Source organism: Sprattus sprattus (genome assembly GCF_963457725.1).
Source record: "Sprattus sprattus genome assembly, chromosome: 18".
NCBI classification, from domain to species: Eukaryota; Metazoa; Chordata; class Actinopteri; order Clupeiformes; family Clupeidae; genus Sprattus; species Sprattus sprattus.
The window spans coordinates 16,693,732-16,716,394 of NC_137916.1; the positions used below are offsets into that span (position 1 = coordinate 16,693,732).

At 42.4% G+C, this 22,663-nt stretch overlaps 2 protein-coding genes across 2 annotated transcripts; one reads left to right on the top strand and one right to left on the bottom strand.

Annotated features, from left to right (window-relative positions):
• Nucleotides 1-301: 301 nt before the first annotated feature.
• On the top strand, nucleotides 302-13,728 carry pold1 (polymerase (DNA directed), delta 1, catalytic subunit; the record flags this gene model as incomplete). The annotated part of the gene is made up of 27 exons (XM_080856025.1): nucleotides 302-429; nucleotides 1,289-1,490; nucleotides 1,786-1,899; nucleotides 2,092-2,232; nucleotides 2,555-2,680; nucleotides 2,779-2,947; nucleotides 3,149-3,263; nucleotides 7,309-7,438; nucleotides 7,577-7,743; nucleotides 7,905-8,009; nucleotides 8,257-8,394; nucleotides 8,609-8,719; nucleotides 8,881-9,072; nucleotides 9,260-9,348; nucleotides 9,465-9,581; nucleotides 9,760-9,873; nucleotides 10,042-10,189; nucleotides 10,484-10,579; nucleotides 10,719-10,856; nucleotides 10,977-11,152; nucleotides 11,427-11,579; nucleotides 11,715-11,817; nucleotides 11,998-12,130; nucleotides 12,403-12,516; nucleotides 12,651-12,703; nucleotides 12,806-12,903; nucleotides 13,641-13,728. Exons 2-27 carry the CDS (start codon nucleotides 1,301-1,303, stop codon nucleotides 13,726-13,728), a joined length of 3,318 nt encoding a protein of 1,105 aa, XP_080712151.1. The 5' UTR covers nucleotides 302-429; nucleotides 1,289-1,300.
• A 1,055-nt stretch (nucleotides 13,729-14,783) lies between these two features.
• LOC308379006 (GTPase KRas) lies at nucleotides 14,784-21,604 on the bottom strand. The gene is made up of 5 exons (XM_080856044.1): nucleotides 21,338-21,604; nucleotides 18,699-18,810; nucleotides 18,194-18,372; nucleotides 17,734-17,893; nucleotides 14,784-17,012 (listed from the first exon to the last, which is right to left on the bottom strand). Exons 2-5 carry the CDS (start codon nucleotides 18,807-18,809, stop codon nucleotides 16,899-16,901), a joined length of 564 nt encoding a protein of 187 aa, XP_080712170.1. The 5' UTR covers nucleotide 18,810; nucleotides 21,338-21,604; the 3' UTR covers nucleotides 14,784-16,898.
• Between the last annotated feature and the right edge of the window lie 1,059 nt (nucleotides 21,605-22,663).

Here is a 22,663-nt window from a genome sequence, read left to right on the forward strand (position 1 = left end):
TACGTGCAGGGTAACCGGGGCCAGTATTTTATATAGGACTAATTAATGTACCAATTCTTACGTTGCACCAGCATCTATCGACGCTCCCTATTTCTGTCCAGACCACTTGGCTAGATCTTGGAATTTCAGAAATGAAATGTGACATACTAAATATGGCCGCCTCGACTATCCACTCCATCAGTCAACTTCCGGACTTTTGCCGGGAAAACGGAAATCATTCGCAACGAGTGGTCAATGCTTGAACACAGTGAAGTGGCGGGAGATTCTGTCAGGCAAGTTAGTGGGTAACAAGAGCCCAAGTAAGACGAAGTTGAGGTGACATTTCAGTCTTTTGTGCATCTCATCCATGTTACGAATTCCGGAATCAACGTCATATTCGTTCGGAAGTCAATTGCTTGGTTTATAGTCTCTTGGTTAATTTAAGGGAAGGTAAGTTGGTTGTTGATACATTGTTAGCTTGCTAAATTAACGTTAGCTAGCCTAGACAATGTTGAACTGCCTATCGTCAAACCTAATGTTATTTCCAAATATGTAGGAAGATACCTTGTTAGTTAGTCACCTAAAACAAACTTTGCTAAAACCACTAAGTGTATGCCTATAGGTAGCCAATAAGATCACAACAAAAACACCAACGTGCCCTGCTTCAGGGAACACATTAACGTTACACGATTAGTTAAGTGACATGGGTTAACCGTAATGAATAAGCCTTGCTGATCATAAAGCTAATTCGATTGTTTAGTTGTTATCCTGAAACAAGCGTCTTTTGCATGTGCATCTGACAGGTCCCTAGACCGACAACGTTAAGTTTAAAAACAAGTTGCTTCTTTCTGTCCTAAACTGTGACGTTAATGTTTACTAGAAAATTACTAGCCATGGGTTTGCAGCTGTAAATGGACGTTTACTAACTTCAACTATGTTCTACACCATTATAACTTAGGTTAACTGTGTACCCAGACCGCCCTCGAGATCCGTGTTTAGTGGAGTTGCATAGGGCCTATGAGGTTCCGTGCTCCGTCAGCCCATGGCATAGCTTTGCATGACCGGCTTCAGGCCAGGTGGCATTCAATCAGACTGTTTTGTCTGACTGTCTTCTAGCTCTCTCTAATGCATACACCGCGGGAACAGGGGCATTTAGCTTGCACACCTGATGAACATCCGTCCTAAATATCCTAGAGTGCACTACAATAACTCTGGAGTTTTTCCTGTAGGCCATATAGGCCTGTGTGCATAGTGAATATTTACCCTGAGTCATGTGCAGTATAACTTATCACTGCTGGTATTACTTCAGGTCTCTTGAGGAATGGACCAGAAAAAGAGACAAAACAGAGGCTCCTTCAATGGCGGGGCCTCGCAGGCGAAACGTGGGAAGTCAGGGGTAGACTGGGAAGACAGCCCGTCTCAGTTTGAGGAAGAGTTGGCCCAGTTTGATGACCCTGACATGGAGGCTGAGTCAAGCGAGGGGCAAGCAGGCCATGATGTCATACCTGTGGGTAAGTTCAGCGGTGGGGATGGGCTACCAGCATCTCCACTGGATCTGTCTCTCTTGTGTACTTCAAGCTGGGAGACCAAGTGGTCTGGTTTTGTAGGTCTGTTACTGGCTTCTGATATACCATTTGTAAACATGTAACATGGTACACCTCTCACAGTAGTTTCATACTTTCATTCACAGTTACTAGTTTGAGTGATACAATATATGGCCAGTACTTTTTCTTTTCAGTATAGGTGCCATTTTATATCTGGTGATGTTTGATTCCTGACCTCTGTTTTTCTTTGACCTTTGTTCAGCTGACCTGTTTTCAGCTGATCTGAATCCCAGATGGCCCCGACCAGCCGCTCCAACCGTAAACCAGCACACCCAGACCCTCGTCTTCCAGCAGATTGACCTGGATCATTATCTGGGTAATACAGAGTCTAACACATAATTTTCTGTCCTCAAGCAGTGACCGAAGAAGTTAGTGTTTGTACTCCTGAAAATTAGGAGCAGAAATCGTAGATGTATTTGACAGGATCCAAGCTTTGTTGTACTTTTCAACAGTGATCAAAGACTGTGTGTGTGTGTGTGTGTGTGTGTGTGTGTGTGTGTGTGTGTAGGCCAAGCAGTAGCAGGTATGCCTGGTCAGTCTCAGGGGAAGGTTCCAATTATCCGCATGTTCGGAGTGACGGACGACGGGCACAGCGTGTGCTGCCATGTGCACGGATTCGCCCCTTACTTCTACATCCCAGCCCCTAACGGTGAGAAGAAAACCCAGTCATAGCTGCGGCTCAGCATACTAACCGCTGAAAACTCTCACACACATAATTTTCTTTTTGAGACGTAGTCTGTAGATATTGTCTGCTTAAGTGTAATGGTAGATTGCTATGTCGTGAGTAAAGCTCACTCCCCGACGCTCTAGGAACCCATGGGCTTTCGCCTCCTTCCTCGCATGCCTGCCTCCTCATGCAATGTGAAAGTTGTAAGTTCCAGTCTGGTGCGAGACAGCGCTAGTCTACACAGCAAAGGCCACACCTACTAAATGTCTCTACTGACAGCATCCTTTTCCTCTGTGCTCGACAGGTTTTACCCGTAATCACCTCGCTGACTTCCAGAAGGAGTTGAACTCGGCTGTATTGAAGGACATGCGCGGCAACAAAGACGACATATCGGTCACTGTGCTGGCTGTGGACATCACCCGCAAAGAGAGTGAGTCTTTCAGCACCACTTTGGCTGCCCATTGTGCACTTTAAGTATTTGTGTGTGTGTGTTTAATAATATTACATATTACAACATATTACACCAAGGTATGTATGGATACCATGGTAACCATCCTCTGGACTTCCTGCGGATCACCATGGCGATGCCACGCCTGATTGCCCCGGCGAAGCGTCTGCTGGAGCTAGGCATAAGGTTTGGCAACTTCGCCACGCAGTCCTACCCCTCGTATGAGGCCAACATCGACTTTGAGATCAGGTGTGTTGGAGTTCAGGTCTTCTCTTAAAGTTGGATGCAGGGACGACTGTACACCAGAATTATAGCCCAGTATATACCATAATATATATTCTTATTCATCCTTTACTGAGCAGCCACTGATTGTCAGCAGTACCGTGTGTGCGTGTATGTGTGAGCACAGCTGTTTGCAGTAATCTGCTCCCACCCTGGCTTCTTCTTCAGGTTCATGGTGGACTGTGACGTGGTGGGTTGCTGCTGGATTGAACTGCCTAAAGGGAAGTACCGTGTGAGACAGTTGAAGGGACCTGGAGACATGAACTCTAGGCAGCCAGGCAAGGTACGTTACATTTGTACAGAGAGAGGAGATGTATTAGGCTGTGGAGAGACTGAGGTGGCATTCAGGATTGGAACTAGGGATGCAACAGTACAGTGGGCTCACGGTTTGGGATGTTGCGTGAATTTTGGGCCACGGTAACGACCCACCGTTTTGGTATCTTGTATATTTAAATATATATGGGCCATTCTACCGAATTCGTGTAATATGCAGTCCCTCAACAATAAAATCTATTTACAAAACAATTAGGTATTTAGGCATAGATATTAAATTAGAAAATGTTATGGTCTATATAAACCCAATGCATTACATGAGATAGTGATAAGCTAAATATATACAAAATCATCATTTATAGGGTACTTTCTATTGGGAAGTAGCTGTCCCCAACCCTGACATCTAAATTTCAATGCCTTTAAATAACACTTTTCATTTTTTTTTTATTTTTTTCAATGATTTAATTTCAAAGATCTTTATGATTGGGTTGAAACAGAACTTGTAATATTTAGATTTATTGTGGGTTTCATTTTTAAATCAATTTACTATACTCAAAAAATCATGTCCCTAGTTTTCATGTCACTACCGAAACACAAGAGTTTTAGTCCATTGGCTGAGCCTGTGTTTTAGCAACGACTCTGCATTTTTGACCATGCAGTGACACTGCATCTATGTCCCTCATGGTTGAATGGTAAGTAGCTAAATCCCATAGTTTTTATATAAATGTGTTCCAAAGTCTGAAAATCGACGTGTAACCTTAAGAATTGTCACTACCGAAACGCATGTTTTCTTCAATTAAGTAAACCTTTTGGGGTTTCATGGGAAATCTTATGTTTGTATGTGTGTACACCTCTTCAAAGATGTGTTTGCAAGCCGTGTGCTTGCTAGAATTCTTTATTTATGCTTAAAGTTAGCTAGAATTGTCACTACCGAAACAGTCACTACCGAAACATATGGTAGTGACCAGATGATTTGGGTAGTGACAAAATGAAATGGCAAGTAGTTCAATCCCATAATTTTTAAATAAATGTGTTGTGTGGACTAAAGGGAGGCCCAGAGCACCTTTTGGATGATTTTGGGAGAGAAATGAACATCCATCCAACAGTGCAGTCACTACCGAAACAGTGCAGTCACTACCGAAACAGATAAATTGACCTTGAAAATTTGGTAAAAAATTAATTTCTATGGATTTCATTGTGAAAATCTTCAAGAAATATTTGTAAAAATACTCTTCAGAGAAGGGAAGGAAACACAATCTGAACAGGTCAATAATAATACTTTTTTACTATAGTAAATGTGATGTTTCGGTAGTGACAATTTTTGGAAGAGGAAAAACATTCCAACACATTCTGAAAATACAATATAAAACTTGACAGTTCTTTTACTAGATATGTGTACTTTAGATATGGTACAATATACATACGGACAAAGTTTTGGGAAAAAAACATACAAAATTCTAAATATATCCGACATGACTTTGCATCAATTCGGTAGAATGGCCCATATGTTTTACTATTTAATTTGATAAAGATGAATGGCAGCATGAATGACTAGGTCTGGTTTCTGTCTACTACAGTGAGATATCTTTCACTTGCTCTGGGGGTCCAACTATTAGTGGACAGAGGTGGATAGCGTGTCTTTTCAATTTCTCTCTAGTGTTTTTTAGAGCTTTGCTGCTGTGAGAGAGGGGACGTTGTAATGAAGGGGTGGGAATCTCTTGGCACCTCACGATTTGATTACGATTCAGAGGTCAACGATTCGATTCTAAACCGATTATCGGTTCTTAACCGATTATCAATTCTAAACCGATAAAACGATTATCGATGCATCTCGATTTTAAAAACATTTGAGTTTGCTACTCAGTCTCATATCACTTTGTGTTTTGATAATTAAAGAAAATCAACAGATGAATTACCTTCTCAATTTTTTTATTAGTGAAAAAGCTTTTCCTTGTCACAATTATGGCTTTCTATGAACAATGCAATAATGGAGATAGCTTGCATTTCAACACAAAATGAATGTGTATGTAATTTAATATTTATTTATTATTTTTCTTTAATAAAACATTTGATTATGAACTTTTCTGAATCGAAACAGAATCATTTGAGAGAAATCGAAGAATCGATTTTTTTTTTGTACCCCTATTGTAATGTGGTTAATCTTTTTTCCATCAGTTGACAGTCCCGAGTCAGTAACCGCTGAATGTGGCCGTACACAGGGGTTAAATTGGGATTTTCTATGTAGGGGGGCTCTGATCTGGAGGGGCAAATTTCACAAATCTTTCGAGGATTATGCAGTAAATAAGTTGCCAAATTAAACAAAAAACACATCACCGTTAAAGTTAACTTTGTGAAAAGTAACCTACTAACAAATACTTTCCATTTTCCACCACTTGTTTGTCATGTCATCCATTCATATGGATGTGAATCAATCAATATTAATACAATTATTAGTATTTGTTAGTAGGTTACTTTTCTAAAAAAAATATTCACAGGGTCAATGCTAAAATACACTACTCACCCAAAAGCCAGATATCACTAACTTTTTGTGAGTAGTGTATGTTCAAGGACCAATGCATAGCCAGGAGGAAGATTCAGATGATGAGCAACCATCCACAAGCAGTGAAGCAAGCAGCCAACAACTCCAGCATTTTTTATATGTTGCTTAATATGTACTCTGTAGATTTTGAGTGTGTTTGATGAGGACACATTAAGAGCTGATTCATTGATACAAATAAGTTTGAAATTCATCCAGCTAGGAATGAGAAATGTGATTCGGAGATCGCATAGACTACTTGCTAAATCATTTAGAATTAGCAGCATTGTTCTTTTTAACTAGCGCTTGCGAGTTGACACACCAGTAGCAGGCTATCCCTGCATGTCTAAGGTTAATTTTTCCTGCTTAATGAAAATGCAAGCCCATATCTAATGATATTAGCCTATTGGTGATGATCGACCTCTTTCAAAATACCGTGCACCTTTTGTTTCTCTTACCTCGCCATTCACCTGTCTACTACGATATGTCTGATGATGACCGATTGACGTTGTGTTGTCTGATCGCGGAGGAGGAGCTGCTGCGCAAGTTTCGTGCGCGATATGCCTACTTCTCAAACTTGCTCCAGATGTCTAGGCCAGCCTTTCCCTACCATTATTTAGATTTGTGTTTTAAAACAACATAGATTTGCAATGGAAAAGTTGTAAATGAGTAGGACAACATTGCTTGTGAATGGACTAGGCAGATTGCCAAAATCGGCTGGAGCTGCTGCGCAGCAGATCTGCTTTGCAGAACTCCAGACCCGGCAGCTTATGTGCCGGGGCTCCGCCCCGGACAGCCCCGGCCCAATTTAACCACTGGCCGTACATATTTGGCTATGAAAACCCTCACTCCTTATATTATTACCTATGTTTTTGTTTTGTTTGTAAGATCGTTAATCTGATAGAAGGATTACGAAAAAATATTGGCTTAAAACTTGGTTGGTAATTTGGTTGAAAGGTGTAGTATGGGCCAAGGTCAGTCAATAAGCCAGTAAATGTTTTAGGTTATTTACAGTCCTCCTACCCTCGTCATCGTATTGAACGCTGGATCCAAAATGTTTCCACATAGCTGTGATTAAGGTGTTGCCTCTACTGTCAAGTTGGAGTTCAGTTTTTAGTTTCCCCTCTCTTCTCCAGCTTCTATTTGCATACAGAGCACTGATAGGCCCCAGGGAAGCTCTGATAGGGTCCGGGTATGTTCTGATAGGCTCTGGGGATGTTCTGTGGAACTGAATGTACAACGTCTGTGCAGTCTGCAGTTCAATAAACAAGTTTTGGAAATAAAATAAAAATGGCCGTCATATCGTTGTACCGCCGTTCACAGATGCATATTGAACCGTAGGGGGGATCCCGAACGGTTCTACATAATACCGTTTACCCTTATTGATGCACTTTCTGCATGAAGCATGTCAGGCACCTATTTGTTAATTTCCCCACACATACCCAACATGTATATATTGTAACATAATATGGCATAATATTCTACTCTCTCGTTAACCACCTCTCTCTCTGTCTCTCAGGTGTCTCTGTGTCAGTATGAGTTGGATGTTGGATGGACAGATCTGATCAGTCACCCAGCGGAGGGGGACTGGCAGAGGATCGCTCCGCTCCGAATCCTCAGCTTTGATATTGAGTGTGCCGGGAGGAAAGGTGTGTCCAGTGACCATACTCTGGGAACGTCTAGATTCTGTGTGTGTGTGTGTGTGTGTGTGTGTGTGTGTGTGTGTGTGTACATCTACTTGTGTATGAATGTATGATCTAAATTCTTCTGTTTGTGTTTGTTTTCAGGTGTCTTTCCAGAAGCGGAGGTGGACCCGGTCATCCAGATCGCCTCCATGGTGCAGCGTCAGGGAGAGAAGGAGCCCTTCATCCGCACCGTCTTCACCCTGCAGAGCTGTGCCAGCATAGTGGGCTCCCAGATCCTCTGTTTCACTGAGGAGAAGAACATGCTGCAGGTACACACACACACACACTCTCACTCGCTCTCATCTTCATTCATACACACAAACACACATTTCCTCCTCCCAGTTCCTGTGTATCCTCACACTCATACACTTTTGTCTCATACAAACTTCAGTGATGTGTTAAAGTGACGCTGGTTTGGTTTTGATCACAGCGATGGGCTGAGTTTGTGAGAGCTGTGGACCCAGACATCATCACAGGCTACAACATTCAGAACTTCGACTTTCCCTACCTTCTCAACAGAGCTGCTGCCCTCAAGGTACCCGGCCATTCTTTGTGTATTGTATCTGTGATGTTTGTTTGCCCACTTTTAGGTGTGTGTGTGTGTGTGTGTGTGTGTGTGTGTGTGTGTGTGTGTGTCTCTCTCTCTCTCTTTCTCTCTCTCTCTGCTTGTTCTACCTTTATGGTCAATCTGCCAGGTATACAGTAAAAAAAGAGCATTTTTATTACTTTAATCTGTTTTAATTAATATAGACATATAAAAAGGTGTGTCTGTCTGTGTCCAGGTGCACTCGTTCCCCTATCTTGGCCGGATGGGAATTAAGTCCGTGTTGAAGGACTCCAGCTTCCAGAGCAAGCAGATGGGCCGCAGGGAAAACAAAACTGTCAACATGGAGGGCAGGGTTCAATTTGACCTGTTCCAGGTATGCAACACACACACACACAAACACACACACACACACACACACACACACACATACACACACACACACGTGGTTATGGGCCGTAAGTCTCTGTGGTTGAGAACAGATAGTTACCATGATGACAGGGGAAGCTGAAGTATCTAGAGACTGTTATTTGTATCTCAGCAGGATGATACACTGTTGTAATGCCTTAGTATTTGTTCTGTGTGTTTAGGTTCTGCTGCGGGACTATAAACTACGCTCGTACACTCTCAATGCTGTCAGCTTTCACTTCCTGCAAGAGCAGAAGGAGGACGTGCAGCATTCCATCATTACTGACCTACAGGTAACACACACACACACACACACACACACACACTGTACCAGCCTTTTGTGTGTGGTTTAATGGTGTGTCAGGCCAAGCCTTCAGTCATTGACATCTACGGTGGCGACTTCTTTCTTGTTCTCTCACACTCTCCATATTCTCCTCCCTCCCCGTCTCTGTAGAATGGGAATGAGCAGACGCGGCGCAGGCTGGCGGTGTACTGTCTGAAGGACGCCTACCTGCCGCTGCGCTTGCTGCAGAAGCTCATGTGTGTCATCAACTACATGGAGATGGCCAGAGTCACTGGGGTACCGCTCACCTACCTGCTCTCCCGTGGACAGCAGATCAAAGTCGTGTCTCAGCTCCTCAGACAGGTACACACACACACACACACACCAGTCTAATGCATACAGTAAGGTTTGTTATGGCTGCAGGGACTGGTGTATGTTTAAGTTAACAGCAGCTCTTATGGTCCCAGGTGTTCAGACAGTGTAAGAAAAAAAAGAAAAATGTTAATTCATGAATGAGAGCGCCGTGTAAGTAAGCCATACCTTTGTGTAGGCCATGAAACAGAACCTGGTGATGCCTGTGCTGAAGGTTGAAGGTGGAGAGGACTACACAGGGGCTACTGTCATAGAGCCAGAAAAAGGGTGAGTGTATATTTGTATGTGTGAAGGAAACCTTTCACCCTTTGGTAGAGTGGTATATGTATATTTGTGACCACCTTCTGTGTATCCCTTCTAATGATGATTGTGTGTGTGTGTAGGTATTACAATATCCCTATTGCCACACTGGATTTCTCTTCTCTGTATCCATCCATCATGATGGCCCACAACCTTTGTTACACTACGTTACTACCGAAGGGGCAAGCTGACAAACTCGGGTAAGGGCTGCCTGAAGTACAGTCAAGTACAGTCTGCCTAAAGAGAGATATTTGTGGAGCAGTTATTAATAGTTTGCAATCGTGTGTGTGTGTGTGTGTGTGTGTGTGTGTGTGTGTGTGTGTGTGTGTGTGTGTGTGTGTGTGTGTGTGTGTGTGTGTGTGTCTGTGTGTGTGTCAGTCTCTCTCCTGAAGACTTCATTAAGACTCCCACTGGTGACTCGTTTGTGAAACACTCTGTGAGGAAGGGCCTACTGCCAGAAATCCTGGAAAACCTGCTCGGCGCCAGAAAGAGGTAAAAACACACACAGAAATAAAGATGAATATGTATGTGTTAACACACACTTGGATATCACCAAATCCTATGTACTTTTAAAATGTGTACAATAAAGTTAATATGTGTCAAACACAAACACACAATGTACATACTACGTTAACACTGAATTGTGACTGAATCTCTTAGGGCGAAGGCTGAGCTGAAGAAAGAGACTGACCCATTCAAGAAACAGGTTCTGGATGGCAGGCAGTTGGCACTGAAGATCAGTGCCAACTCCGTGTACGGCTTCACTGGTGCCCAGGTGGGCAAACTGCCCTGCCTTGAGATCTCACAGGTGAGCTGCTGTTCACATTACTGCCACACCTGTCTGGCACTAGTCCTCAACCCAAACTCACCCACTTGTCTTCAAACCAGTCTGCCAACATCTTATATTGCATTATAGTCCTGGGTCTAAGCTTTGCTCTGAAATGCAAGAGCACTCAATTCACAGATTTGACCCACTGGTTTCACCCACTAGGGTTCTCTGGATGTTTGTCAGTGTAAAGAAAAGACCATGAGCTTAAGTGTAGCCCTCTGGGGTTATGCAGTGTTCTGTGACGAGCTCTGGTCTGTCTGTCTGTCTCTGTAGAGTGTGACCGGCTTTGGCAGGCAGATGATTGAACAGACTAAACAGCTTGTTGAGTCCAAGTATACCCTCGCCAACGGTTACCAGGCTGATGCCAAGGTACGTAACAAGCTTTTGGTTTTATGCAGTTATTCCGACTTCTGTGTGACCGTAACTTTGTTCGTTCCATTTATTTGTTTATTGTCCTAGGGTTTGTTGTTTGTGTGATTTTCCTAAGGTGTGTCTTTGTGCTTTATAGGTCATTTATGGAGATACAGATTCTGTGATGGTGAAAATGGGTGTGGCTACCGTGAAGGAAGCGATGGAGGTGGGCAGGGAGGCTGCTGAGTGGGTGTCATCACACTTCGTCCAACCAATCAAACTGGAATTCGAGAAGGTACCATCTGAAGCGCATTTCCATGCATTTTTTTGTTCTCTGACTGCTTGTGTAATTTGAAATGCTGCTGTCAGGTTTTTTTATGGCTGTCTCCTATTCTTCTTTCTCCCTCTCACATAGGTTTACTATCCGTACCTGTTGATTAATAAGAAGCGTTACGCAGGCCTGTACTTCTCCGGCAGTGCGGAGCAGTATGAAAAGATGGACTGTAAGGGTATAGAGACGGTCCGCAGAGACAACTGCCCCCTGGTGGCCAACCTCATCAACACCTGTCTCCAGAAACTCCTTATTGACAGGTAGTTAAAAACACTTAATACACACACACACACCTCTTGTAAACACACACTGTGAACAACACAAGCTTGAAACCTATAACCTTAGCAGGTTAACACATCTTCATAGGTTGGTGCACAGCCATAACTATACATACACACCCCAATTCCTGACTGGTCACACGCACGTCATCCTTTAACATTATTCACATTATTTTTTTCTTAGTAGGTTATTTGTATGTCATAAATGTGAGAGTGCCTCATGCTGAAGGTGTGTGTGTGTGTGTGTGTTTTACAGGGACCCTGATGGAGCTGTTACCCACGCTAAAGAGGTGATCTCAGACCTGCTGTGCAACAGGATAGACATCAGCCAGCTGGTCATCACCAAGGAGCTCACGCGCACAGCGGAGGAGTACTCTGCGAAACAGGCTCACGTTGTGCTCGCAGAGAGGTGTGTGTGTTTATTTATGTTTGAGATGCTGTGTGTTAAAGGTTAGAGTATAATGCTACTCTGTGCCCCAGTGTCCTCGTTGGTGTGTGTATGAAGGGGAGCTCAATCATGTGTTTGCGGGTGTGTGTGATACAGGATGCGTAAGCGTGACGCCGGCAGTGCTCCTAACCTGGGGGATAGAGTCCCATACGTCATCATTCAAGCTACCAAGGGAGTTGCCGCCTATATGAAGTCTGAGGTTAGCTGTGTCTGCGTGTCTGCGTGTCTGAGTGTATGAGTCTGCGTGGGTGTGTACATGCATGGCACAATTTTCACATTTTCTGTTCTTTAAGACGAATGTTTGGTTGCATCTTTGTTCTGCCTGCCATCCTGTGTGTTATTAATGGTGTGTTTAACTGCGTGTGTTTTTGCTGGTCAGGACCCCATCTATGTGCTGGAGAACAACATTCCCATAGACACACAGTACTACCTGGAACAGCAGCTTTCCAAGCCCCTTCTCAGGATCTTTGAGCCCATACTGGGGGAGAGCAAGGCTGAGAGCGTGCTTCTGAGTAAGCTTAATCACGCACACATCTCACATTTTATCTCTCTTACACACACACACACACACACACAACACAACACACTTCCTATATTTGCATATTCAGTTCCTAAATTCACTGTCAGACATAGACCCACTTTGCTCTTTTATTTTTATTCCCAAGTCTCTTTCATTTAATTTGTTGTTGCCTGCAGTTGCAGTCGAATGAAGAGTTTGTAGTCTGCATGTAACATTCTCCTCTCTCTCTCTCTCCTGTCTCTCTCCTGTCTTTCCTTCTCTCAGAGGGAGAACACACTCGCTGTAAGACAGTGTTGACTTCCAAGGTGGGTGGGCTCATGGCGTTTGCCCAGAAGAGGAGCACCTGTATCGGCTGCCGAGCTGTGCTAAAGGGCAACGGTTAGTGAGCTGCAGGTGGCAGCCTATGGTGGTTTTGTTGCACACATAATGAGTGCATGTTTGACTGTGACCCAGCTCTTATCTTGTGGGATGTGTTGTTTTTATCTACTTCTTCTTCTTTCCTCTCTCTGCAGCGGCTGTGTGTGATTTCTGCAAGAAGAGGGAGTCTGAATTATACCAAAAAGAGGTGTGTGTGTGTGTTAAAGAACCTGGTTTCCTCACTGTACCTTACTTAGTGTGTGTGTGTGTGCACCTAAACGTGTGTGTCCTTACGTGTGTGTGTGTCCAGATCTCACACCTGTCAACGCTGGAGGAGCGCTTCTCTCGTTTGTGGACTCAGTGCCAGCGCTGTCAGGGCTCCCTACATGAGGATGTGCTCTGCACCAGGTAGACTCCCCCAGCCACCGCCCCACTGTATGCAAAGATGGATGTAAGAGCTAAGGGTGCCTCAGAGCAGAGCAAGAGGGTCCATTCTGCTTTGAATACACGTGTATGGGGCCAAGTGTGCTTTGAATACATGTGTATGGGTGTACATGTGTGTACATGCTGTGGAGCAGACAGTCTACAGTCTTTCCACAGAAATTCTATAGTAAAGGAATAGTGGTAAAATCTTTAATGCCTAGATAATTCTGACCTGTGCCATATTTGTCTTAATGTCTGAGATGAAGGCACTGGTGCCTTATGACTGAAGTCTCACTTGTGGTGTGATGCTTTGTGTCGAAGGTACATGTTTAGAGACCACTACAAATCTACATTTGGAGAAACTGCAGTAGTGTGCAGGGTACAAATCAGTCACTGATATGGCTATTCCTTTAGACTCGCAACCTATCTGGTCAAGGACACTTTTGCACTGCCATGTGTTTGAATCACCATTCAATTAACATCTTAAAGTTAATTAAATAAATACGATCTTTAGCAAGAACAGCTAAGGCCTTATTTCAGTTTCCCAATTCAGCAGAAGGCCTCAACAGTCCGCTGCATGTACAGGACAGTGAAGCCCTTTAACCATAACTTTGCATCAGGGTTACTTAATGCATTGTGGGGAGATGTTATATCTGGGTGACATCTTTTGCGTTTTGACAGTAACATTTCCTGTTTCCGTCTTCCTCCTCTCTGCCTCTCAGTCGAGACTGCCCCATTTTCTACATGAGGAAGAAGGTGCAGAAGGACCTGGATGATCACCAGAAGCTTGTCTCTCGTTTCGGGTGGTGAAAGGGAGAGGTGCTGCTGAAGCTCTTCTCTCTTGCTGTCTTCTCTCTCTCTCTCTCCATCGCTAATGTGAAGAATGAGGGTTTGTGTTTTTTGTAAAAACAGAAAAATTATAATCAAGATGTCATTTACACATGTTTTTTTTTTCTACAGTCAGATAAAACACGGCATTTCTTTTGTAAGACCCTGACTCAGTCTCTTCACTGTTATATTTAAATATTTTATGCACACGTGTACACAAGGCCCTCTCTGGGAGTACATCGAACACAGGGTTCCTGACTGCTTGGCAGCTCTGAAATCCTGACTAAAATAATCAACCCATCCTCCCAAGATGCCTTCCAATCATGCAACTCGGTTTACATCTTCATGATGATGATGATGATGATGAGTGGTGGCAATAACCACATATAATTTGGAAAGCAACACTTGGGCTTTTCCTGTGCAGAAGTGATCAGGGATGCATTTAACTTAGAAGCATTGGGACTTAACATGTATTTTATAAAAACACATCACTTGGCAAGCTAGCTAGCTGGTTTTCATCAGTGCCAACTATTGGCCTTTGCATTGGCCTTAAAGGCAACTGTTTAAGCTGTTAGCTTGCTAGTTTTAGACACAAACTCTTACCTCGAACTTTAATGTATGGGCTGAAAGCATTGGTTGCATGGTTTTGCGCAGCTTTGTCATCCTTCAACAGTGCCTGATCTTAAAACCAGAGACTAAATTGATGCCTTCCTGGATTTAATGTTTCATGATGGGGGTCACATTAAACACTGTTTTGAAAATTAGAAGTGATAAATCCTGTTTTGACAGACTGGACCGCTGCAGAACCTGCATGTCTGAACAATGAACACACAATAGAGTAATGCATTTGAAATGTCTCATATCCCTTGGTCTTCCATTTATTCATAAACTTAAGACAAAACACAGATCACATTTTAGTGAATGGCATAGTCCCTCATAATGTAGTGTCAAAGCCACAAGATATTATAAAATTAGACTGGTTTAGTTATCCAAAAATGTTTTTATTCACAAACAAAGGTTTTCTACAACATCTGGTCACTATATGAGTGGAATGTTTTAGATCCAGATCCCATGGCAAAACTTTTCCTAGAGACTGTCCATCTGTCCGGTTGCCATGGGAACACTAAAACTACTCTACAGACATCGAGTCACATGACTCATTCTGAGGTCAGCTGACAACAGAATGCTCTTAAGACACACACACAACCTCACTTTTCACATTAATATCATTCACACCGTAGTATTCTAATTCATAAAAAAGCCAAATTTCAGACCCCCACCCCCCAGTGGCAAATGTAATCTCTCCCTTAAGGGAATCGCCGTGCCCAGATGTTCAAAAAAGAAACGAATGCAGGACCCCAGCTGAATGCAAACTCCCTCAATTACTTTCTATAACTACTGAGCCTGTATAGTCACCATGCGATCACCCATGTGATCACTTTCAGTTCATACAGAATCACACCCACCACCTCAAACTCTCTGTCTAGTGACACATATTCACATCAGCCACCATCATCATCTCCTTACTTGCCTTTCCAGTCATGCCACTCAATTTACATTGAACGTGGTGAGGTTTGAGGAAGTATCTGACCAAATACTCGCTAACTGCACATTTCCACATAACTTCCTGTTAAGTATCAGGACATGTACAAGACATCATCTGTCTGTCAATCACTGACCTACTGCCTATTCACTCTTGACATGAGACTAAGCAGTTGTGAGCCCTCAGAATTCTATTCTGGGTTCTATTTTAATGGAGGCACCATGATTCATAACCAAGTTTAAAGTGTTGTATCAGAGTGCATTATTGACAATTTCAGGTAAAGCGGGTAGATGCCACTTTAAGATACACCCCCCACCACTACAAGTGAGTTCTCTAGATCTAGTGCCATTGCAGCCACCGACACCTGCTGGCTTGCTAACCCACTTTAACATGGATCCAATTTGCAGTAGTTGGGCCAGTTGACGACCGCAGCTGTCCAGAGCCGGACAGTGGAGAAGTGACCTCTCCGCTCTTATCTGAACCAAAAGACACCCTTCAAAAATAACAAAGCTGAACTTTTCCAGGATCGGCAAACCACTTGACACCAACAAATGCAAAAAAAAAAAAAATCCTTCCTATCTTTCCAGCAATTCACTGTTCCCGTCTAGGGCCACCATCAGACTGCATGGTCAGTACAGCTAAAACAGTAATCCTTGGCATAACCTCTGTTTTAAAGCCCAAGAAAAGACTTTCTTAGAAGGGTGGTGTGTAGAACAGATACACTGGGGACTGATTTATAGTGCTGTCAAAATAGGAAGGAAACAAACTTGTATGGGAGTATTTTCTTAAGCACACAGGGGCGGGTGCCTGTTCAAGGAGGCACACTAGTGGTTCTGAGCAAGTTATCAGGAACCGCTGGAGTATCTCTAGATGGCCGTGAACAGGGGAGGGACCGATTGGAGGATTAGTCAGAATAAGTGAACCCCAACAAAACACTTGGTTAAAAAACCCATCTTCCGGCACAACATGACTGGACAACAAAATTGTACCAGTACATGTCCTTCCAAAGTAGCAGGTGAAATTATCTTATGAGTTTCTATGACAGGTACACTCAAATTATTAATTCCAGTTTTCCTTACAAACAGGATTGTTCATGATTTTTGTAGTTTTCTCATTAGCGCTTCACAAAATGCAAAGGGGAGGCCAGCAGCTGAAATCAATGGAACAGACCTAGAATAAAAAACAAAACAAAACCTGCACTCTGACTAGTCACTCTGTTTTAAGAGACTGGCATGCGTCTTACTTATGGTAGCCAGTCTGAGATGGAAATGAGTTAGACAAAAACACTGTCCCAGTCTTCCTTCCTTCTGTCCGTCTGTCTCTCTCCAAAACACAGTCACTGAAATTAGACACTTAAATCAGCAATGTGTGTAAAAGTGAAACAAGTCTTTCTGTGTGCATGTACTCCTTGTGTGTGTGTGTGTGTTGTGCAAACGGAGGCTGTGTGCATGCAATATGCACATTGTGCTAAAAAAGGGGTTAATGAGGATGTCGGCATATGTAAAACACTACAGCAGGGTGTGTGTGTGTGTGTGTGTGTGTGTGTGTGTGTGTGTGTGTCTGCATGGTATGATAAGATGCTATCAGTGGGGGTGAGAGTAGTGTGGTGCTATAGCAAAGTGCAACGTCTCTGTGTGTTTTTCTTGCTCTTCTTGTTGCTGCGATTTGTCTCCTTGTATCTCCTGATTTCCCTCACCAGGGAATAAAAGGCATCCTCCACACCCTGAGCAAAAGATAGGGAGAGCTGTTATGGTTTTCTTTGGATTTCATATTAACAATAATTAGGAAGTAGGGGTTTTAAAAACATGGCCATTGTAAAGCACAGCCTACAGTTCAATAGTGTGTCCATGTATAAAAAGTTTAATACTCAATGCGAAGTGTACATTATGTATGCAGGAGCATGATGTACATGACTGCACTGTGGAAGACATTAACCACAACCTATGGCCACCAAACACAAAGCATAGATGATCCAACTTGGACCTCAAATTTAGAGTGACCCTTATTAGTCCACACGGGTGATATCTATGATAAACTATGAGAGTCAATAAAGAAGTAGCATTAAGATCAGCAACAACAGTATTTTCTTTTAAAACTGAATTGTAGAGTCAATCTTTTTTTTGCATATGAAATATTCTATACTCCACTCTAGGAATGTGCTTTAGATCAAATTCAAATGTATTTCAGTGAAGACAGTTTAAGATACTAATCGGGCAATGCACACAAATGTACTTTAGTATCATTAGTAAAGTGGAAGTTGGCGAGAGAACAAATCACATGCTGCGTATTGTATTGTGCAGTAAGCTTCGCATTAAACTAAAAAGCTGAAAAAAACAATTTTCATCTTCAGAAACCCTATGACAAAGATTCTTTGAAAAAATCTGGTCTTATGGTCTTGTCAATTGTGAAAACTCCAGTATGTATAATGCTTTTACTCTGGTTACCTGTCGTGTTTTGGCTGAGGTCTCCACGAAGGGAATGCCGTAGCCGCGGGCCAGCTCCTGAGCCTGCCGCGACTCCACGGTGCGGGTGCTCAGATCGCTCTTGTTCCCCACCAGGACCATGGGCACGTTCTCGCTGTCCTTCACGCGGTTGATCTGTTCCCTGGACAGACACAGGAAAGTCAACTTGTCAACAAGCACGAAACATCTGATCTAATAAACACACTGGTGACCGTGTGTATGACGCATGGGACAGACACAACTCGCTGAGGTGAGGAGCATGAAAAAGTGAAATAAGCTTCACTGTTGAGGTGAGCGGTGTTGGTTCTATATATATATATATACGTATAGTTGGGTGTGAGAATATGTACACCTATCTCTACCACTCTAAATGTGCACAAGATTCAATCACAAGGGTTGTACCAGGTGTTCCACCACGTAGACACTGTGCGTGTGTCTGTACCTGTAAAGGTGTACATCCTCAAATGATTTGATGTTGTTGATGGCAAACACACAGAGGAAGCCCTCTCCTGTCCTCATGTACTGGTCTCTCATGGCGCTGTACTCCTCCTGACCTGCAGTGTCCAGGATGTCCAACAGACAGGTCTCCCCATCAATCACCACCTGCTTCCTGTAAGAGTCCTACACAGACAGACACCCCCTATAGTTACTTTCGCTCTGACACACTCAAATTATGAGGCAAAATTAGGTCTTTACACCAAATCTTCACTGGAAGAAAATCAAGAGTTTGACCACACAATAAACCCTTGTCATGGAGGTTAGTTTACTGTAGACGTATTAGACACAGACTGGTAATGAGACAACTCCACTGTACCACTAAACACTTACATCACACAAACACATTGGTTAGACAACTAGCATCTCAGTTCTTAGAACTTGGTTGAATTGTTTACCGTCTATAGCACTAATCTGGCACATAACAGGGCTGATTTCAGACAAACACACACCTCGATTGTGGGATCATATTCGTCAACAAAGTGGTTCTGGATGAGCTGAATAGTCAGAGCACTCTTCCCCACACCACCAGCTCCCACCACCACCAGCTTGTATTCGGTCATCCTGAGGACAGAGACGGGAGAATACAGGTAACGTTAAGCGAGATATCCAAAGGGAGGTCACAGCCTTAGCATTATATATTATAATTCGATGCTAACTGCAGGACTATTGTACAGATTAAACTCAAAGAAACTAGCAGTTAAAACTAGTTTGACTACAAGTTACGTTTGTCTTCGCCTGTCAATCACTTTGATGATGGTTGACATTCACACGGAAACTGCTTGCAAAGTTAACGTTAATTTAAGGTGACCAGATTTCTGAGACAAAATCCGGGGACAATTTCAGTTCAGATACGTTAACACCTCCAAAACATGTAAAGTTTTTGTCTTTGTAAACGGAAAAACGGGGACACTGGCTGGGCCCTTTTTCATAAAGCAGTTTCTTACCCTTGTTCTTGTAAATTGCAAGGGGAAGTGTCAAACAACGAGTATTTATCTTAAAACTAATCACAAAGTGGCTGAAATGAAGAGTAGTAAAGGTAACAACCTTTTGCCAGATAATTAGAACCAATTTTTTGTGATAAGAACCTCGTTGACTCAAGCTTCCTTGCAGTAGGCCTAACCTCTGTGCTTGGCTGATAAGTGACTGGTCTGCACATATGGGTGTCAGGTGTATGTTTTGCCAGCATAGAACATGTTAAGGCCATTGAGGAAACTAAATGCAGTGTATTCCTATATTCTGTGTAATCAGCTGGAACAATGAAAATACAGATTAGGCCCATACACACCATGATCTTTGGAATTGTTTTTTTAGGTATTACTATACCAAAAGTGATTTAAGAAACAAACAAACAAAAAGATTCAAAATACAATTTCAGTAAAAAAAATCCAAGCAATGTCAAGGTGAAGGGGGGAGATCTGAATAATCTAAATAATAACAAGTTCTGTGGCACACTTCCAGTTGACATCTTTGTTTTGGCAGAATATGTGAAGTTAATGTGGGGAAAAACACATTTCATTAGTGTCTTTTAAGAGACCACCACAAGAACATACGTTTTTTGTTTTAGTTTTTAGGTAATGTAGTCCTACCCTTATTCTAGGCTACATGAAAATCTATGTAGCCTAAGCACATGACTCATATTTTAGCACATTTTTTAACCTCCTGCTTAAAATTGAACTGATGAGACTGTTTTTGCTTCCTCATCTTGAACGCAACCCACTGCCATAACATCAGCAGTTTGACTAAACTTGACAAAGAAAAAAATATTCTTCCGATTTTGAGTATAATGTTATAGTGATAAAATAGACATCTGACAGCCTGGCCCAGGGCTATTTGAAAACGTATGTTGATACAATATAAAACGTTCGTGTTCAACCAGGCTGTATCTAAAGCCTACAACAAAATTGATGGCAGGGAAGAGTGGTTGCGCGGCTTTTAAACCAACGTTCCCGGAGCCACCCAGACAGAGATAGCATACCTCATACGGTTTGTGATTAATGTAAGTCCGCACTCCTCAGCTTTCAAGTGGTTTCATTTAATGTCAAGTTGCCAACTACCTCTAGTAACCCAGATTAGTGAAACTGTAATATCATAGTACTGTAGCTAGTATCACTGCTAATGTTAAAAAGTTAACAAAGTTAGTTAGCAAGTCTACAGATGTGACTGACATCTGACCAACAGATAGCTGCTGCTTAACACACACATTGTTGCAAATTGTAGATCATAGGTTAAATAATATGATTATTGTAGATCATGGGTTAAATATGTAGATCATGAGTTAAATAATATATGACATAGATGATAAACAATGACACTAACCTATCCCAATGCTATCCTATCTTGTTGTACTCGTATTGTCAGAGCTAGCTGGCTGAATGAATGAGTGAACGCGATCTCTTTCTAAATAATAAAAAAAAGCCAATGGCAAAGATTCTACCGCGCTGCTTATTCCACCAATCAAAATACTAAAAAGACGGTCATTCTAGATCTTTGAGCTCCGAGCGAGAGCTTGCTGCCCTGGCTGCTGGCTGGCTTGCTTGAGCCTGTGGTATGTAGGCTACGCAACTAAACGTTTTGGTCATTGTTTTCTTTTTTAATTTTTAATTTCTATCCCGGGTCTATCTGTGAAAACCGGGGACATTTCCGGGGACAGCTCCAGCCGGGGACAGGCCACCAAAAACGGGGACTGTCCCCGGAAACCGGGGACGTCTGGTCACCTTACGTTAATTTAAACTAACTGTCTACTAAAGCACAATATAAACACGCACGTATTTCCATGCGTATGTAAGATGGATAATTGTTGGTGATTGTTTGATAGATAGACAGCTCGCTTATCTAAAAAAAATAAAAAATAAAATCACAGCACAGACACAGAAGGCGGCTAAGCACTCTGCCCAACTAGCAAACTGGCTAGTTAGCAGACTGGCTAACGTTAGCTACAAACTGCAAGTGTGGTTCAGACATGACCTGAAAACACTGAGCCGGAGTTTGACCCACATCTGATAGCTTCTAGCTAACGTGTACAATTGCTTTTGCAACAAAGAACTTATTTACAAAAGATCATACAGAATAAAACAGCAACCATGTTTACCTTCAACGTGCTTTCTGGTTATTTTCTCCGGTTAAACTCGCCGTGATTTGAGAATGAAATTATAGAGCTAATCGGGGAGCCACATAGCCTGAATACGTTCTTCCTTATTAATAAGAATCTAGCTACTAGCAACTTTACAAACACATTAATTGTCTTTTGAACATCGACAACCCCATTCGGAAATCATAGATACCAAAGCTATTATATTTTTAAGAAATCCGATAAGAAATTTCTGAAGCCGGAGAAATCGGTAGTGGCTTTATCTTTTCCAAAGCTTTGAGATTCATTGTGGGTGAGAATAGGCGGGACTTCATGGACCAACAGCCATTCGTGTTCAAGTTTCTTACTAGAGTGTCGATGTAATTGGAACAAAAATGACGAAAGTATGGATTGTCCAATAACTGCGAGTTGTCCTTTACTAATTCCCATGTATTCCCCGCCTTCGTTGTGGATATATACACCAATGAGTAACGATTTGAGGTGTAAAGACGGACGTGTCTGGTTAGTGTGCTCCTCAACTCAGATTTATAAAAAGGGTGTTTGCAATTGTAATACATTAAAATCCAAATGATTTTGAGTGTTTTTAGATTTCACACGTTTGTAGTTTATACAATTAACTCACGATCATTTAAATTGTTCAGCAGTGCCATTCTTTCATCGCGATAACAAAAACTGGTAACTAGTGAACCAACCCCAAATCTGAAATTTCACCCCGTCAAACCGCACCCTAATCCCATAACATTACTGGATTAACCAATCACATTACTGTTATCATACTGTGTTCTGATTGGTCACCACGAACTCTGTATTTGCATGGGATTTTTTTTAAAGGCATTTGATGTCTTTCAGAGTTTCACCACAGAATGTCGCTGCATAAGCTTTTTTTCGTGCAATACAGTGTCTCTCCCTCTCTCTCTGACAGATGGAGGGAGGATTATCTTGGTGATTTCAGGCAAAGATTAGAGGAGAGCAGATGCACTCAGTGGGAGGAGATACATAGAAATGACAGAGAGAATGAAAGGATGTAAAAAAATGTATAATACCAGGCTTGGAATCAGATTGGTCAATTTTACCCTGCGTACATCAGGACACCATCTTCCATCCGTAGCCTGTGTTGGACACAGGTGGCGTGCAAAACCATAGATTGTAATTCGTGGGTCTCAGTAGAGTCAAGTAACACCACCGAGGTCATGGGTTGTTGCCCAGGTAGCACACCTGCCAATAAGGTGTTCACTTTACTGGTAGGCTGTAAGTGGCTTTGGATAAAAGTGTCTGCTATGTCAATCAGTGTAAATTAAAATGCTCACTTTCTAGGGATGATTGATA

What these genes read in the sequence shown, in the direction of transcription:
- LOC308379006 (XM_080856044.1), bottom strand. Translation starts at nt 18,809, where the DNA reads ATGACCGAATACAAGCTGGTGGTGGTGGGAGCTGGTGGTGTGGGGAAG. An exon ending in AATATGATCCCACAATCGAG is followed by an intron (nt 18,373 to 18,698) that starts GTGTGTGTTTGT and finishes CTGTCTGTGTAG; the next exon opens with GACTCTTACAGGAAGCAGGT. An exon ending in GAGGATGTACACCTTTACAG is followed by an intron (nt 17,894 to 18,193) that starts GTACAGACACAC and finishes GTGTCTGTCCAG; the next exon opens with GGAACAGATCAACCGCGTGA.